The 17,908-nt window shown below is 46.2% G+C and overlaps 1 protein-coding gene across 1 annotated transcript in view; it reads left to right on the top strand.

Moving 5' to 3' along the window:
* Positions 1 to 626: 626 nt before the first annotated feature.
* Positions 627 to 17,908, top strand: part of MFHAS1 (multifunctional ROCO family signaling regulator 1) — a gene marked incomplete at its 5' end in the record, with an annotated part of 79,467 nt that continues 62,185 nt past the window's right edge. Inside the window, one exon of the mRNA XM_084232186.1 lies at positions 627 to 3,624. Within this exon, the coding sequence (XP_084088312.1) occupies positions 627 to 3,624 (2,998 nt within the window). The remainder of the gene's footprint in view (positions 3,625 to 17,908) is intronic.

A 17,908-nucleotide genomic window follows, 5' to 3' on the forward strand; every position in this document is an offset into this window, starting at 1 on the left:
CCGCCGGGCGGCGCTGCCGCTTCCCGATCGCGCCCTCCCAGCGCCGGGGACGCGGCGCTCGCGCTCCCGCCGGAGCCGGGGAAGCGGAGACAAGGAGGCGCCGCCGCCCCTCTCCAGGCTGCGCGGGGTCCTGCGCCCGCATCATGCCCGCCGCGGGGCCGGGCGCCGCCCTCCTCGCGGAGCTCGCGGAGGCCACGGCGCTGCCGGGCGCGGAGCCGCGGCTGCTGGGCTAGCGGGGCCGGAGTCCGCAGCGAGGAGCCGCGAGGCGGGCGGAGTCGGGGGAGGAGCAGCAGGCATCCTCCGCGGCGCGGCGGGCGGCGGCCCTGCTGCCCGGCGCGCCCATGGCCCGGGAAGAAGGAGAATGCGAGCTGCACTCCCCGCCGGCCGCCGCCGCCTTCCCCCGCGCCGCGTGCTCGGCGCCCCCCGGAGCTGCGTGCGTCGCCACCGCCCCCCGACTGCGGGCGCCCGGCCGCCGGCTGCGCTAGGACCCACGGCCGCCGGTCGCCGAGGGGTGGTGGGAGGCGAGCCCGGAGAGCCAGAGGGCCCGGGAGACTGGCGCCCGCCGGGGCGCAGCGTGGCATGTAGCTGCGGGCTCCCGCGCGAGGGTGTCAGCCCGGGGCCCCGCCATGGCTGGGAAGGACAGCGGGAACCTGAAGACGGTGAGGCTGTGGCGGGACGCCGCCCTGCGCGCCAGGAAGCTGCGGAGCAACCTGCGCCAGCTGACCCTCAGCGCGGCCGGGGGCTGCCCGGGGGCCGGAGCCGACCAACCCGGCTCCCCGGACGCTCCCCAGCTCGTGCTCCCGGCCAACATCGGGGACATTGAGGTGCTGAACCTGGGAAACAACGGCCTGGAAGAGGTGCCAGCCGGGCTGGGGTCGGCGCTGGGCAGCCTGCGAGTCCTGATCCTGCGCAGGAACCGCTTCGTCCGGCTGCCCCCGGCGGTGGGTGAACTGGGCCACCACCTCACCGAGCTGGACGTGAGCCACAACCGGCTGGCCACCCTGGGCGCGGAGGTGGTGAGTGCCCTGCGGGAGCTGCGCAAGCTCAACCTCAGCCACAACCAGCTGCCAGCCCTACCCGCCCAGCTGGGCGCCCTGGCCCACCTGGAGGAGCTGGACGTCAGCTTTAACCGGCTGGCGCACCTGCCTGACTCCCTCGCCTGTCTCTACCGCCTGCGCACCCTGGACGTGGACCACAACCAACTCACTGCTTTTCCCCGACAGCTGCTGCAGTTGGCGGCCCTGGAGGAGCTGGACGTGTCCAGCAACCGGCTGCGGGGTCTACCCGAGGATATCAGTGCTCTGCGTGCCCTGAAGATCCTCTGGCTGAGTGGGGCTGAGCTGGGCACCCTGCCCAGTGGCTTCTGCGAGCTGGGCAGCCTGGAGAGCCTCATGCTAGACAACAACGGCCTGCAGGCCCTGCCCGCCCAGTTTAGCCGCCTGCAGCGGCTCAAAATGCTCAACCTCTCCTCCAACCTCTTTGAGGAGTTCCCTGATGCGCTGCTGCCCCTGGCTGGTCTGGAGGAGCTCTACCTGAGTCGCAACCAGCTCACCTCAGTGCCATCCCTTATCTCGGGTCTGGGTCGCCTTCTCACCCTGTGGCTGGATAATAACCGGATCCGCTACCTGCCAGACTCCATTGTGGAGCTGACCGGCCTGGAGGAGCTGGTGCTGCAAGGGAACCAGATCGCAGTGCTGCCTGACAACTTTGGCCAGCTCTCCCGGGTGAGCCTGTGGAAGATCAAGGACAACCCACTGATCCAGCCCCCCTATGAGGTCTGTATGAAGGGGATCCCCTACATCGCAGCCTACCAGAAGGAGCTAGCTCATTCCCAGCCTGCAGTGCAACCCCGCCTCAAGCTGCTCCTGATGGGCCATAAGGCTGCAGGGAAGACCTTGCTCCGTCACTGCCTCACCGAGGAGAAAGTGGAGGGAAACCAAGGAGGAGGAGATGAGGAGACGAACTACCCACCCTCCCCTCCTCCCATGAGCAAGGGCATCGAGGTGACTAGCTGGACGGCAGATGCTTCCCGGGGCCTGCGCTTCATAGTGTATGACTTAGCTGGAGATGAAAGTTACGAGGTGATCCAGCCCTTCTTCCTCTCTCCTGGGGCCCTGTATGTGCTGGTGGTGAACCTGGCCACCTATGAACCCCTCCGTTTCCCCACCACTGTAGGCTCCTTTTTGCATCGGGTGGGGGCCCGGGTGCCTCATGCTGTGGTGTGCATTGTAGGCACTCACGCAGACCTGTGTGGCGAGCGGGAGCTGGAGGAGAAGTGCCTGGACATTCACCGCCAGATTGCCCTGCAGGAGAAGCACGACGCGGAGGGCCTGAGCCAGCTAGCCCAAGTGGTGGATGAGGCACTGGCCCGGGACTTCGAGCTGCGTTCTGCCAGCCCCCATGCAGCTTATTATGGTGTTTCAGACAAGAACCTTCGGCGGCGCAAGGCCCATTTTCAATACTTGCTCAATCACCGGCTACAGATCCTCTCCCCGGTGTTGCCCGTCAGCTGCAGGGACCCTCGCCAATTACAGCGCCTTCGGGACAAACTGCTCTCTGTAGCTGAGCACCGGGAAATCTTCCCCAACTTACACAGAGTGCTGCCTCGATCCTGGCAGGTGCTGGAGGAACTGCATTTCCAGCCACCGCAGGCACAACGGCTTTGGCTAAGCTGGTGGGACTCGGCTCGCTTGGGCCTGCAGGCAGGTCTGACCGAGGACCGGCTGCAGAGTGCCCTGTCCTACCTACACGAGAGCGGCAAGCTGCTCTACTTTGAGGACAGTCCGGCCCTCAAGGAGCATGTCTTCCACAACCTCACCCGCCTCATTGACATCCTCAATGTCTTTTTCCAGAGGGATGCTTCCTTGCTGCTGCATAAGCTGCTCCTTGGGGCCAGTGGAGAGACGGAGGGCGAGGGGGAGAGCTCCCCTCTGACGGGGCTGCCCACCCCGAGCCAGGACCTGCTCAGGGTCACCCAGCTCCATCATTACGTGGAAGGCTTCCTGCTTCATGGACTCTTGCCAGCTCATGTCATTCGGTTGCTGCTTAAGCCTCATGTCCAAGCCCAGCAGGACTTGCAGCTGCTGCTAGAGCTTCTGGAGAAGATGGGACTCTGTTACTGCCTCAATAAACCCAAGGGCAAGCCTTTGAATGGGTCCACGGCCTGGTACAAATTCCCATGCTACGTGCAAAATGAGGTGCCCCACGCAGAGGCCTGGATTAACGGGACCAACCTGGCCGGGCAGTCATTTGTGGCTGAGCAGTTGCAGATTGAATATAGTTTTCCCTTTACTTTCCCACCCGGGTTGTTTGCTCGCTACAGTGTCCAGATCAACAGCCATGTGGTACACAGGTCGGATGGTAAACTTCAGATCTTTGCCTACAGAGGGAAAGTTCCCGTGGTGGTGAGTTACAGGCCCTCCAAGGGGGTCCTGCAGCCAGACACTCTGTCCATTGCCAGCCATGCATCATTACCAAATATATGGACAGCGTGGCAAGCCATAACCCCCTTGGTGGAGGAACTGAACGTGCTGCTTCAGGAGTGGCCTGGACTGCACTACACCGTGCATATTCTCTGTTCTAAGTGCCTTAAGAGAGGGTCGCCCAATCCACACGCTTTCCCAGGTAAGTGCGGAGAGGGACGTGATTCTCCCGTGATGTGCTTTAAGGTGCAGTTTTGAAGATACTTGCTTTTCATTTGGCGGAATGTTTGCTTATCCTCTCAGGTTCCCAGGAAAGCTTTTCCAGGAAAATACAGAGGGACTTGGGGACAGACAGAGGCAGTAAGTACATGAGCAATGAGAACTACATCCCCAATATCTTATTCCTACTAGGAAAGTTCAGACCTCCAAAGCGGTTGCATTCAAAACGTGGGCTTCCTCTTTCCCAGCTTAGCCAGTCTTTCATGGGAGGAAATTTCAGGTGAGCAGTGGGTGGAGAGTGTGAGGTTACTCTTCTGCTAAGCCTTGGTTGTAAAGCATGGTCCACACAGCTTGAAAGGGTGCTGTGAACTTGAAATGTCTCTTGTTGTCTTTATTTGTTTAGATTCAGAATGTAATCATAAAGTAACATTACTGCTCACTTTTCCTAAGAAATTCCAGGGAAGAATGTTTTGTAACATGGGTGAATGATGATGTAGAAAAGACAAAAATGTCAGTCTGAATTTGCGTGACTAAATCCTGGGGCACAGTTTCCACCCAGCCCACTAGGGCATGAAAGAGTACAGCAATCTCTGAAGGGAGTTTCCTTGGGTATTTCCCGACAAGTTTTGCTTTACAGACATCTTAAAGTTTGGTTTTTGGTAAGAGAGAGTGGGACTCTTTCGAAGTACTTTGTAAGCAGTAGATGGAAAGGACAAGCTATTGGGGAATGTTTTCCAATAGCCTTTTTTTTCTATTTTAAACTATTCTAAGAGAGTTGGACAATTCCAGGATTAGTTGTCTTGACTTGAACCTGACTAATTGGAGTCCTGAGGCTTTTGGAACATATCCAGCGGTAGGCTTTTCTTTAAACAGCCCTGGCTTTTTTTTTTTTTTTTTTTTTGAGAGCAGGTTTGGATAACAATACCCCAGCTGTCCTTAGCACAAACCTGCTGATAGCATCCTATCCGTTTCGCCCCTTGGTCTACACTGCCAGGCCACATTGAAGGTGATGAAATTAAGAGGCGTGCACTCTGATTTTTAGTCTAGTCTGAGTATAGCTTGTAGTACCAGGAAGGAACTGGATACTAGTATTTCTGAAGGGCAACATCTTCCCGTTGCCCTAGATCTAGGCTGTTTCATTCTTCAGCTTGAAAACAGCCACCATATTCAGTTACCAGTCACCTGAACCACACATTCCCTGTGGTTATCTGGTCTTTGCTAGAGTTCCTGACTTGGTAGAGTCTTTAGTTTGTTTTATATTTGCCATTGTATTCATGAAAACAAAATGCTTCTCTTTTGGGTTACTAAATTAAGTGAAGGGGCCCATAGTTACGTATTTATAGAGTAGCTTTTTGTAGAAACTACCTAAAGCCAATTCTTAATTCAGCAAAAGGGCATTAATAAAACTGATGTTATTAACAACAAAGGGAAAGACATCAGTTATTGAGCAAGTGAAGATCTGTGCAAAGGAATTCCAAGAACTCTAAGGCATACACAATAGGGCTGGAATTTAACCCCCCCCACCACATTAACTCCTTATTTTTAATGTTTAAGAAATAAATTCCACAAACAAGCTTATACAAGAGGCAGAAAGTAGCCCATTCTCTTGTTATTGTTTTGACTGCCTTTCAACAGGGGTACACCTGGTTTGCAATCCAGGCTCTAAGGAAGAGGTGATTTTTTTTCACTATGTGAAACAAATAAATGGTGGAAAATCATAAAATTTTCTTATAAATTAAATAGGATTTAATCATCAGTTGCTTTTATTATATAGACTACATTTCTGTCTGTGGTCAGAGAAATAAGCTTTTTTGCTTTGTCTAGCATTGTATCTCTTTCAAAAGTGGAAAAGGGCACAGAATATTGGAAAAAAATAATTATAGTTCATTCATTACATTAGGAAGACAGAAAAAAACCCATTTTCCTTCTATTTTTCTGATCGCCACCATTTGTTAACATTGTCACAATTCTGAAAGATACAGGAAGAACAAAATAATAAAATACTAGGAGGTGATGCAGAAATTATAATGTTGGGTGTTCAGTTATAGAGCATCGATTTAGAAATATATTCATGGAGAACCTGATTACTAAGATGTATTTTAATTTATCAGACACTGTTGAATGTACTGGTAGCCTTTTGTCTTTTTAAGAAGTCATTTTACTTTTTAGAGACATTAAACATTTGTTGTACATTTTATGAAAGTGCCAAGTTCTATAAACTATAACCATTTTATATACAATTGTAAAAAACACTGGATTTTTAGTTTTTTCAAGTTTGGGGCATTATGAGTAAACAGAAAATTACTATTGCCCTTGATTTTATACAGAAGGAACTGAGTTACGTTAGTATGTTAGAATACTAAGTGTGAAAAGCTTGTTTTGGCCTATCAGTGTGGACAGGACAATGAATTTTTAGGACTTGAGCTACACTAATATCATCATCCTAGGGAGATAGAAAGATAGATTTCTCTTATTTGGGTTACAAAAGAAAAGTAATGTTTTGGAAAATCTTCAGCCAGTTACCACTTAGTTTGAAAATTTCTTATTAAAAAAGATCAAATCACACTGTCAGAGAAATTACCCATTTGTCTGATTTAAGACCAATGGTTGAATGACAGGGGATGCTATTGGAAACGCAAAGGAAGTCTCTGAAGACGCCTGTGTGTCCGGTGAGTGTCTTTGCCTGCTGTTGTAGGTACAGGCAGTACCACCAGCTTTGACAGGGAGGCTTCCCACCTCCTTGGTTCCTTGAGTGAATGTTTCTGTCCTAGAGTAAGTGGAATATTTTTGCTTTTGTTCAACTTCTCTTTTTTTTATGCCAGTTTGACATTTAAACCAGAGAAGCTGAATACTCCTAATGTTGGGCGAGTATATTGAGCAAGAACAGAGGCTAGGACATAGGCCTGCAGCAAGATTCTAGTGCTTTTACATTCCATTTATGGAGTTGAATGAATGCTGTTAAATTGCAAGTGTGTGTCTTAGTGAGTGGAACTGGGGTGAATGTGACTTTTCACTGAATTTCCTACTCTCCAAATTATTAAAGGTCATTTCCAGAGATGTAGGCAGCGAATTGGTAAGATGTAGGCAGCGAATTGGTATATGGTCTTCATATTTGGTCTCTTTCATTCACTCATTAGGACATCTTTCCATATCCTTCCCAAGTAAGGGCCTTTGACCTTGTTCAGTTTCTTGCAATTGTGCACATCTCTGAGGCAATCTGGGCATTTTATGTTCTGTTACTCTTTGTTTGTCATATCATCTCTTAGATGAGCTGTTCACTTGCTTCCTTGGAGCAGGAGAGGCTTTGTCAAGTCTGTCAGAGTCTCTCAGATGTTTGCTGAATGATTATTTGGTGTTTTGTGAGCATTGCCTTTTTTCCCTTTGTCACACACTGTCCATGTCCCAGGTGGTATTGTATTATTATTTTGTTTTGTTCTGTGTCCCAACACGCCCTGTCCCCACTATGGTCCTTCAGTGCTCCCATTGGGCCTGGTTTCCCTTGAGTGGGTGCTTTATTTTGACCACTGAAGCAGAGCAAAATTCTTGCCTTATTATATCTAAGTTTTAGGATTCCTGGAATTTGAGCTTGACCTAATTGTCTGGATTGAATTAGTCATTGTTTTTAATTTTACCAAGGTTGTTAAATATCTTATTCAGTTTAGCCTTATTAATATTGATGCCTCTTGGCTTTTATTTTTACGAACAGTCCTCTTTGAACTCTCTTGGGCTTTGTTTCACATAAAAATCAAAACCTTAATCATACAGTGGAAGAAAGAAATACGTGCATCATTGGATTCAAAGATGAGGAAGGCCTTTAGAGCATTCAAATTATTTTAAGTATTAGATGCCTCTTCTTTAAACTCTAGACTAGAATCCATCCCTGTTGTTTAGAATTTCCTAGAGAAAGTATTTTTTGTTTGTTAACAGACATTTGTATCCTATTCTGCCACCTGCTCATCTTACTCCACAGTAAACCTCACTTATTTATTTTAGTTCTTACTCATTTACTTCATCTTAACACCCAAAACACTTACAGGGTGTACTTCACAAGGAGTGTTGTGTCAATGAGACTGTGAGGGGCCCCTCCTGTTGTGTCGGGGGTTAGGTGAGAGAATATGTTGGGTCAATGAGACTGTGAGGGGCCCCTCCATCATAGAGGAGCTACTGGGGGCTGTGGGTTAAATATTTCTGGTTGCTTTGTCCATCTACCCACTAACTCGCTTCTCTGCTGGGGAACCAAATGTTTTGATTAAGGACCTGACTCTCCATCCATTAGGGAACTTATTTTTATAATAAAGAAATAATCTGAGTATTTCTTTGGCCTTGTCTCTCGGCTTCCTTGGCACTCCTGTGCCCGGGGGTGGAAAGGAGAATTGCATTGTGCTGCCAGGCTCTGTGGAAAGCACCCCAGTTTGGTCTTTGTGGGGCAGGCCCAGCCAGGTCTCTGCTGTCCCTGGTTCAGCAGCTCTGGTTTTAAAGCCGGTTGTGGGGTGGTTGCCAGGTTTACTGCTTTCCTCTGGGCCCTGGCTGCCTTCACTTCAGGGCGAGGCCTAAGGAGGTCCTATCTTGGCCTGTACTCTCAGTCCTGCTCAGGCAGCAGTGTGGCCCAGCCTCTGCATGCCATTTGGCTCCTTGTGTTTGTGCAACCCGTAGAACCCAGAGCAATCTGATGGGTGTCTCAGCCAACATAGAACCATGTGGTGCCATGTCCTTGTCCAGCTACACAGGTTCAGGGTCCTTACATTCTGGATCCACCCTCTTTTCTCTGAGTTTGGAGCCTCATGTGGCATAGCCCTCCCTGTGCATTGCCTGGCACATGGCTGAGCAGGTAGAAGAGGCTCAATGCGAATGTGTTATTTTTGAAGAACTCAAGAAATTCTAATGTTTCTTAATTGATTCTTTGGCAAAGTGTTTTCTTTGGTTGTTTATGATGTTCTTTATCTTAAAGTGTGTACTTGAGGGTGAGTTTGCAAAATTTTCCCATGTAGATTTTTTTTGGCTACATATCCTGCCCTCTGTCAACATTACCTCTTAAGATATGGGGCTGCTTATCAGTATCCTGAGGTGAATGGAGAACAGGAGCTGACTCCAGGAAGCCTCCTTCCACCTGACCTCTCAAAGCAGCCAGCACCCCTCCACAAAGCCAGCTCTTTCTTTCTACCCATCTCTAACCTTCCCTTGACCTTGACCCCTAAAAGCCAAAAAATCTCAGTGGTGAAGATAGTGAAGGTGTTGATGGTGGACATGCAGAAACGAAGACGTTTTCCATGGAGTAGACCGGCTGTTTTGTCTTCTTCCAAGTGTTGTTGCTTTCCAGAGGTTCACCTATAGGGTTGAGGTTGCAGGTTTGATTTCATGGAAGAGCCTGGGAGAGTTGCTGGCTGTAATGAACGCCGAGATGGTTCCATGTGTACTATATACTATGCATAGCAGTTCCCAGACACCACTGCCAGTAGGGATGACTTATTTGTGGAGAGGGAAGAGGAAAATTTTTTGGTTATTTTTAATTTTGGCACTGAATGCTTGAAAACATTTTCTCATTTTCCCTTCCTTAACATAATCTCTAAGCTGAAAATACTGGTGCTTTGTTTCTTAAAGAATAAATTAGTGGAAATCATCACTAAGCTTGTTTTTTCTTTAGCTGTAGGTTCACAGAAGGCAGAGAATAAAAGGAGAAGGAGAGTGGTGCAGGGAGAATATGGAGGCATCAGGTAGAGGCACTGGGGTCCTGGCAGTGGATTCCAAGGGGGCATTGTGAGCCTGGAAGCCCATTCACAGCCTCAGGAAGTAACTTCCTGCTCTAGATGGGCAGCCCCAAACACCCAGTCTGTTCCAGCTGTTTCCTTGCTTTTGCAAATCTGTGTGCAAAGACAGGGAGAACAGGAACACTGGGGTGGTGTCAGGGCTGCTCTTTGCAGGCTTCTGATTTTATGCCCTTTCTGCCCTTTGGGTGGGATGGCTTAATGAGTCAAGTGCTGCTCCTACTACTCCTTCCTACTCCTCTTCTTCCTCCTCCTTTTTAGCGAGGTGAAATGTACATAACACGTGATAACCATTTTTAAGCGAACAATTCCTTGGCATTTAGAGCATTCACAATATTGTGCAGCCACCCCTTTATGTCAGGTGCCTCTTGAGGCTGGGGGCAGCTTAGGTTGGTGGCTTCCTCCCTGGGACAAATGGACTGGGAATTCCTTTGCTAGGTTCTTTGTGGAACTTGCTGTCGAAGGTGTGACTTAGGAAGAGAGGAGCAATTTAGGCTTGACTTTAAGAGTCCATGTTGGTGAACATGGCTTTTAACATAACTGCAGTGGGAATCACTTACTTAGCAGTGTTGGTGAGAGACTTGGGACATGGGCCTTTTGCTCTGTTCTGTGGCATATGTGATTTAATGTGGGGTGGGAAAGGGAGACTGATACATAAAAACACATAGAAGAGAAGCACAAATAAGTATTGTGTGATTGCTTATCTTCTCTATGGTGCTTTTCTTCACACACATTTTGTTTTTGTTTTTTTTTTTAAAGATTTATTTATTTATTTATTTATTTATTTATTTATTTATTTATTTCTACAAGCACTGGGTAAAGTCAGAAGCGCAGGAGGGTGAGAGAATTCACCAGAGCCAGAGCAGGGAGCAGAGCAGGCAGAAGGACCGAAGTACACTGCTGAGGGGAGCAGCGGGCGGCAGGAGAGGTCTGCGCGCCATGTGGGATCCTCCTGCAGTGGCTGGGGAGCAGCCGGGGATCGAACCGGTACTGCAGAGGCTGTGGGTAGCTTCACAACTCAGCGCTCAACCGCTGAGCCACCAGGGAGGCCCTGTTTTTGTTTTTTTAAAGATTTATTTATGCATACAAGAACTGGGGTATAAGCCAGAGGTGGGGGAGGGGGAGAGGATTCACCAGAGACAGATTGGGGAGCAGAACAGGTAGATGTACTGAGATACACTGCTGAGGAGAGCAATGGGCATGACAGGAGAGGTCTGCTGCGCCATGTGGGTAGCTCCCTGGCTGGGGATGGAACTCATGTTGCAGTGACTGTGGATAGCTTCATAGGCTGTGTCTTAACCCCTTGCGCCACCAGGGAGGCCCTCTTCACATACATTTTAGATAATGGTTCTCCAGTGATTGGCAAGGCCATAGGTGGATATGAGATTAAGAGGATGGGGTTGCACTGCTACAAAATTAGGTCATTGCCAGATTAGACAGACAAGTGTGCCATAAGTTTATTAGCATCAGTCACTATTGAATACCTGCTGGTACAGAAGTTTATGCTGAACTGGGAGTGTTAGGAGAATAAAATGGAATACATGGCCTTGGCCATGGGCCATTGAATTAGGTTGTTAGTTGATGCAATTGTTATTTTTTTGTGTGTCTGTCTATACACATAAATATTTCTCCACATATGGAGAAATTTATTTGCATGTTTGAGTAATATAATAGTTACTGGAAAACACTTGCTTTGGGTTATTCCAGAAAAAAAAATTTGATAGTGAGAAAAATTGGCTCTAAGTTTGAATTTGCTTGGTGTAGATGAGTAGGTGGAAAGCAATGCCGACGTCAGTCTTTCATGTGGTTTTCATTTTGCAGCATTTGATTGCAAAAAATTTCAGGCAGATCTTGAAAAGATGCTGAAAAAGAAAAATGCATTGTGTCTGAGGATTTCTAAAAACTTCCAAAACTTATCAGCTTTTTGAGGGGGAGTCTTTACATTTCTCACAGTCTTTCATGGATTTGCTTCCTTTGAGAGGGATTGAAGCCATCCGTCATTTTTGAATGAACACTGACTGCATTGAGATTATAAATTAAATTGGACACTGTCATCAAAATGACATGTGGCTGCTAATTATAGCTATCTTTGTTGAGGGATGCTTCATTGAGGTGGGTTTCTATTCTCAGCATATTAAGTGTTGAGAGGATTAAAGAGTTAATTCTTTCAGATCCTCCCACTCCTAAAATGAAGCCTATGATGTTTTAACATTGTGTTAGTATTATATTAGAGTACTCGTGAATTTTGGGGTAGTGGAACAAGCCATTCTCCCCCTACCCTTCCTGCCTTTCTTATTTATTTATTTGGAAAAGAGGGAGCTAAAAACAGAAGTTATGAAGAGGAAATATGTATAAAACCAGAAAAGTGATATTTCTATAGGTGGTGTTGTTTTAATACCTACCAGTGTTGTTGTTTTTGTAATGTTCTTAATTTTCTTGCCATGAAGGTTTTTGTATTAATCGTCATGTTGGTCTTGTAAAAAGTATAGGACTAGAAAAAAACAGGACATGGGTGGTGACACCATTGAGTTCTCACCAAGTTCTAGAGGCAGTGCTGAGTGCTTTTCGTTCATGCTCCTCGCATCACCTAGGAGCTAGGCATTATCATTGTCTTCATTTCCAGGTGGAGATATTGAGCCTGGAGAGCTAAGTGAATTCTGACACTGACCACTGCCCTGCCCTGACTCTGAGGGACTGCTGCCCTCTGCTCTCTAACGCGCACGGATTCGCCCCTGTCCCCCTCTTTCCTAGGTGTCCGTTCTGTTTTACTGCGAGCTGGGCGTGGGGCAGCTGGTCATGCATGGGAGCTGCCCAGAGTTGGTCAGCAAGGTCGTGGTCAGGTGTGGGGGAGAGGTGGGATCTCAGACAGGGATTTCTGAAAGTCTATGCTGCAGCTGAGTATTAAAGGGCATGATTTCCATTTAACCACCTGAAGAAGTGGAAAAGGGTATTTAAAAATGAAAATCCATTTAAAAGGGCGGGGGATGCATGCTGCCCCTGTGGGCTTGTGAACACAAAAGCAATTTTAGAGAGGAAGAGGCATCTTTATTTTAATGACATTTATGGGCTGGTGAGTTTACCAGTTACCGCGGCTAGCCCCTCCACTACAGTCTTGCACACATGGTCCCAGCCTGTGGCTTTTCCATCAGGCAGGGCTCCTTCGAGATCATGGAAGAGATTGACACTGGGAGAGCGGGAGGGTGGTTCAGGTGATGTGCTCAGACTCCTCCCGTTGGGCTGATGACATCTGTCCTGCAGAGCCCTGTCTGAGTGCCGGGGTCGCTTTCTTCACGTCTGGGGAGAAGAGGAGCTCTGGTTGTTCTAACAGCCAGATGGCCACATACCTCTGTGATCCCTCGGAATGTGTCTGGAAACATCGATTTTCCTTACTCTAAATCTTACCATAACAGATCCTGTGATAATAGCAAATTTGGCAGACACAATTGACATTTTATTGTGGACTGAGTTTCACTATCTTTCCTTTTGCTTTTTTTGTGGCACCACAGAGTGATTTTTTTTTTAATTAATTTCACATGTGGGGGTCACTGTGCTCTGTGCATTTCCTTTGTTTGGGCAGCACTCACCACATCGCAGTGTTTCCTGGCATCTCCCAGTGCCAGCCTTTGGCGACATCTTCCCTTGCCTCTCAGTTTATCAAATGAGCTTACATACCTTTTAATTGAAATCCTGGGAAAGGCAAGATATTTTGAAGTTTTACTTTATATTTTGTTTATATTTACTTTGTATCTTGCCTTGAAACATTTGGGATTTTGCCTTGCAGTTTAAAATGGGGGCATCATGATATAGTGCTTAGTGGCAGGCACTCTTGCGTGGGCTGCTGGGACCCAGCCCTGTTCCACCTCTTGTTGGCTGTGTGACTTGGGGTGTCATGACAGTTTCTGTCTTGCAGGGCGGTCCTGACAATACAGTGAATATGTAAAATGCTTAGAACAGTGCTTGACTTGTGGCAAAAGGTAATAGGTGGTCACTGCTGCCTCTGCCATTACATTTATTCCAGGGAGCATGTGAATTTCAACATATATTTGGGAATCTGATAAGCTGGTGGATAAAACTCTTCTTTTTTTCTTGAAGGAGTATAGAGCAGTGTGATCGCTATTCATAAACACCTTGCACCCTTTTCAGAGTTGTCCCCGCCCCCCCCCCCTTATTAAAGTAAAGGGAAAAATAAAGGGGAAAATAAAGGGGAAGGTAAAGGGGAAAATTCACTCATAGCTGGTATCTAATATAGCTACAACCTTTGCTCCATTTTTGTTCAGCTTTCCCCTTTAAATTTAGGTTTATTAAAATGCGTAGCTATAACCATCTTGCCTAAATAATTTAAATGTTGTTTTACTATACCTAATATGTTATGTATCACTAGCAACTACACAATAGTTATAATTATCCACCATGGGGGCTTTACCTTTATTTAACCTCTAGTTATGATTGTTTATTTAATCATTGGACATGTAAGTTATTACAAGTTTTTGTTATGACTATTTCTATGGTCACTGCATTTCTTTATAAAATCTCTTTCTTATTTGGGCAATAATCCCTGAAGTGGAATCACTGAGTCAAAGGCAAGGAATGGCTAAGAGTCACACGTGTTTGCATTGCTTTCCATGTGAGTTCATTCTCCTACATGCTGCTAGAGCACTATTGGCTTCTCCATTTCTCAGGCACTAGGCATCCTCTCAAAAAATGCCAGATGGTGTCAGTTATGTGTGGGATATAGAAAAACAAAACAAAGGAGCAGGTAAAACCAAACCAGTAACAAATCCTAGAAACCAGACTGTAGAATTGAGGCTGTCAGAGGAGGGAGGGCAATGTGGGGAGGGGGGCACAATGAATGGACTTTGATGGAAAACTTTTGGGTGCCTTGGTGATGGGTGTGGTAACATACACACGTAGTGTTATAAATGATGTTACCTCAGTAAAATAAACTTGTAATGCACTAATAATTAATGGAAAAGCATTATGTCATTTATGGTTTAAGATTTTAATTAGTGAATGTGAATGTTTTAATATTGTCTTGTGTTGTCCTTTTTTTGTTTGAGATGTAGCTGCCAGATAACTATTCATTTCAGGTGTGCCGAATTTCTTCTGTTTTGTGAATTGCCCGATGTTGTCTCTGTTTTTTTCTTTTTAATCACTGTGATTTCATATTTCTTAGAATCACAGAATTCAGTTTACATTAACTCTATTAAAGAGATATGACCTTTTCTCTATCATACCTAAGATGTTTATTTTGTAGACTGTTTGCCTTTTTCATGTTTAAAAAACAGGTTTTTTTAAGTTTAAAATTTTATTTGATACAATGCCTTGATGGCCTTCTTTGTGAGCAAATGATATACCATTACTAAATACCATTTATAAATGCCATTTATAAATACAGAGAAAACAAAGAATCTGACAGTGAACCCTACTCTCCACCCATATGACCTCTACTGACAATAAAAAAAGTATACACGGACAGTAAATTCAAAAGCAAAAGCCCTTCTCTCATCACCCCATCCCTGAGATCTGCAATCAATTTCTCCTTTGTAAACCATTTCTTATGATTTTTTTTTCAAGGAAAGAAAACATATCTGCATATATTATAACCTGATAGAGATCATGCTATCATTATTTTTCACCTTTCTCTTACTATATTCAAATACATTAAGATGTATTTTGGAGATGCACTCAGATGAGCAGTTAACACTGTTGTGTGTGTGTGTGTGTGTGTGTGTGTGTTTGTGCGCGCGCGTGCACACATGCATACTTACAGAGTATAGTATCTAGCTGTGGATGCACTGTTAAGTCAGTCCTGTGCTGACAGACTGTTGATTCTTTCCTGATTGTTTATAGATCTTAAGCTAAGTAAGTCCTTCACCTTCCAGATTTTTGAGACTCTGTTTCCTTCAAGGAATTCCTCTTCATGCTCAGAACTGTTGAGTGCAATTAGAAGGCGAATCTTTGAGTCAAAATAATGGGACTTAAAAAGGGGCTTGGGAACTGTAAAAGCTTAAATTTGTGATTTAAAATAAGGGAATCTTATTAATTGACTTTTGTGATGCATATTGGAATGCCATTGTTCTCAGCACAATTATGCATTTCACAGCTTAATTCACGCAGGACGGTGTGATACAATGTTTAGACATAGCAATAATTACAAATCTTACATGCCTACAAATAAACATATCCCTGATCATAACCAGATTGTGGCAGTAAGAATAATGCTGTGACTGTGTGAGAAAATAAATAAAAAATAACTGATAGTCAACTGTACCTCATTGACTGAAAACATTACTTTGCCTTTCTTCTCCAACAATCCTTGAAAGGAAAACCCTCCAGTGCCAGTAGGGCAATTTTCTCTTCTGTTATCTAACTAGCCTCCAGGGTTCCAACCATTGTATTTTCTAGACTAAGTGTGGGGTGTTATGCACAGGAAATGTGCCTTAGAGGTTTTATCCTGGTACCATTAGGAGTTTAGAATTGAAGAGATTACTAGCATGGTTTGCTCTGTGTGTGTGCGTGTGTGTGTATGTGTGTAATGAATAAATAATGGGTCTGCCCTCCTATACGAACATGTTTTGGGCCTGTTAAAAAAAGCAATAGAATCCTTTCATAGTGGCTTTTGTGTTTAAAAGATACATAACTGTATATGTTGTTTCAAGCTAAGGAAATCATCACTGTGGTTCTTGGAGAAAGACTTTTCACCTGGCTTATTGAAATGTTTGGTCTTTAAAATCCTTCAGCTCACATTAAATGTCCAAATCAGTGCAGACAGTGTAGAGGAAAATAGCACAGCATGTTTTCTGAACACATGATTAAATGTAGATATTCCCCGGGATACTCTGGACTCATGCATGGGCATGGCACTGCTGCTGTGCCCTTAGTTCTGGGGGCTTGTGGCTCATGAATTACATGGGGAGTTGCTCGTGAATTTCCAGAGCACTGTGATGCCAAACAACAGCTCACTGACCTGCTGAGAGCCCAGCAGTTGTGCCCATGGTGCAGTAACAAAAAGTGGGATGCCCTGTCCCCTGCTGACCGCTCACCCCCAGATGGCTGGTGAGTGGCACTGCCTAGGGTGGGTCCCCTCTCTAGATGAGGGCAGGTGTTCTTTTGAATTTATATCTATTACAAACCCTCTGCAGCTGTGCACGCCCTTCCCCAAGAAAACCGCACACATACTTGCTGCCTAGTAACTAGGTAATATATTGTACATTTTCCCTGGTTACTGCATTGTTTCCATCTTATGTTCCTGTATAGGGAAAAGGTAAATCTGCTTGTTTTCTCTTTGGTCATTTTAGGAATTTGCCTTTTGGGCTGTTGGGCCAGATTTTACTGCTGCCCAAACAGCTAATAAAGTCTGTGTTCCTCTCAATCACGTCTAGAAAACTGTCACCGTCATCCAAACCTTGTCTGAGCTTACCCAAATAGCAGGATTGATTGCATCTTGTTGATAACCAGGGTTGTTAAATTCTCTTTGGGTCCCCCCCAAACAGGTGACAGTTTCCTGGAACTGAAAAAGCTGCTGCCTGCGGCCCCAGATGTTCTGTGGGAAGGTGGGAATACTCACGCCACCCTTTTTTTACAGTCCATAAATCTTCTGATTCATGGTGCCCTTTGTGACTTGAGACAATTTAATTCACGGGGGGATTGAAATCAGAGACCACTGTAGGAGGAAGAATCAGGATTTTGAGGAAGCACATTGTTCTTTTGTTTTAGAAAAGAATCCTGGTTCTTCTGTCACAGACAAATACTTGCTTTTGAAGAATCTGGTGGTGTGTTAGCGGCTTTGTTCACATCCAGGCACAAACACACGCTCTCTCTCCGTTTAGGGATACAGGCACACGTGTGTTGCGGGTAATTTTATAATGCTTGGAATCTGGGTGTGCTACTTAAAGTATGAATAACGGACTCCTTCCCCCTCCTCCTGTAACTTAGCTCATTTCTGTAGTGGGGCAGATCCTACCCATAGGAGCCTGCAATGACTCTGATGTGGTTTCCCTAAGAGGGTGTCCAAGGACCGTGTCCCTTTAGCTTCAGCCAGTGATGAATGCTGCCTGCAGCTCTTGTGCTGTGCTTGCCAGCATCAAGGGAGGCCTCACATCTTTTCTTTCAAAATCAGTGGATGAGAAAGAAGTCTGGACACGGGAAGCTGCCCTGAGCCTCAGTTTCTTCATCTGTAAACTAATAGAAATAATTTTACTAGTTCCTGAGCAGCTCTTCCTGTCCTCCCAGCCTCTCTAGTCATTGTAAGGATTATGATTTAATGGCAGTCAAGCATCCAGTCGTTTTTACTGCATAACAAGTTCTCAGTAAATGTTAGCTCCCCTTACCTTCACCCCTTGTTACGGGGGGCGGGGGGGGGGAGTCATAGGAGGTTGGAGTCATATGGCCAGGTAGTCACCATTTGTGGCAGGGGCTGGGCTGTTCTGTACAACCTCTGCTCTCAGCCACCTTCTGGTACTGCCTCTCAGGAAAATGAATGCTTTCCACGTGCCAACGAGGAGA

This window comes from Talpa europaea (assembly GCF_964194135.1).
Source record: "Talpa europaea genome assembly, chromosome: 4".
In the NCBI taxonomy this organism is placed as follows: Eukaryota; Metazoa; Chordata; class Mammalia; order Eulipotyphla; family Talpidae; genus Talpa; species Talpa europaea.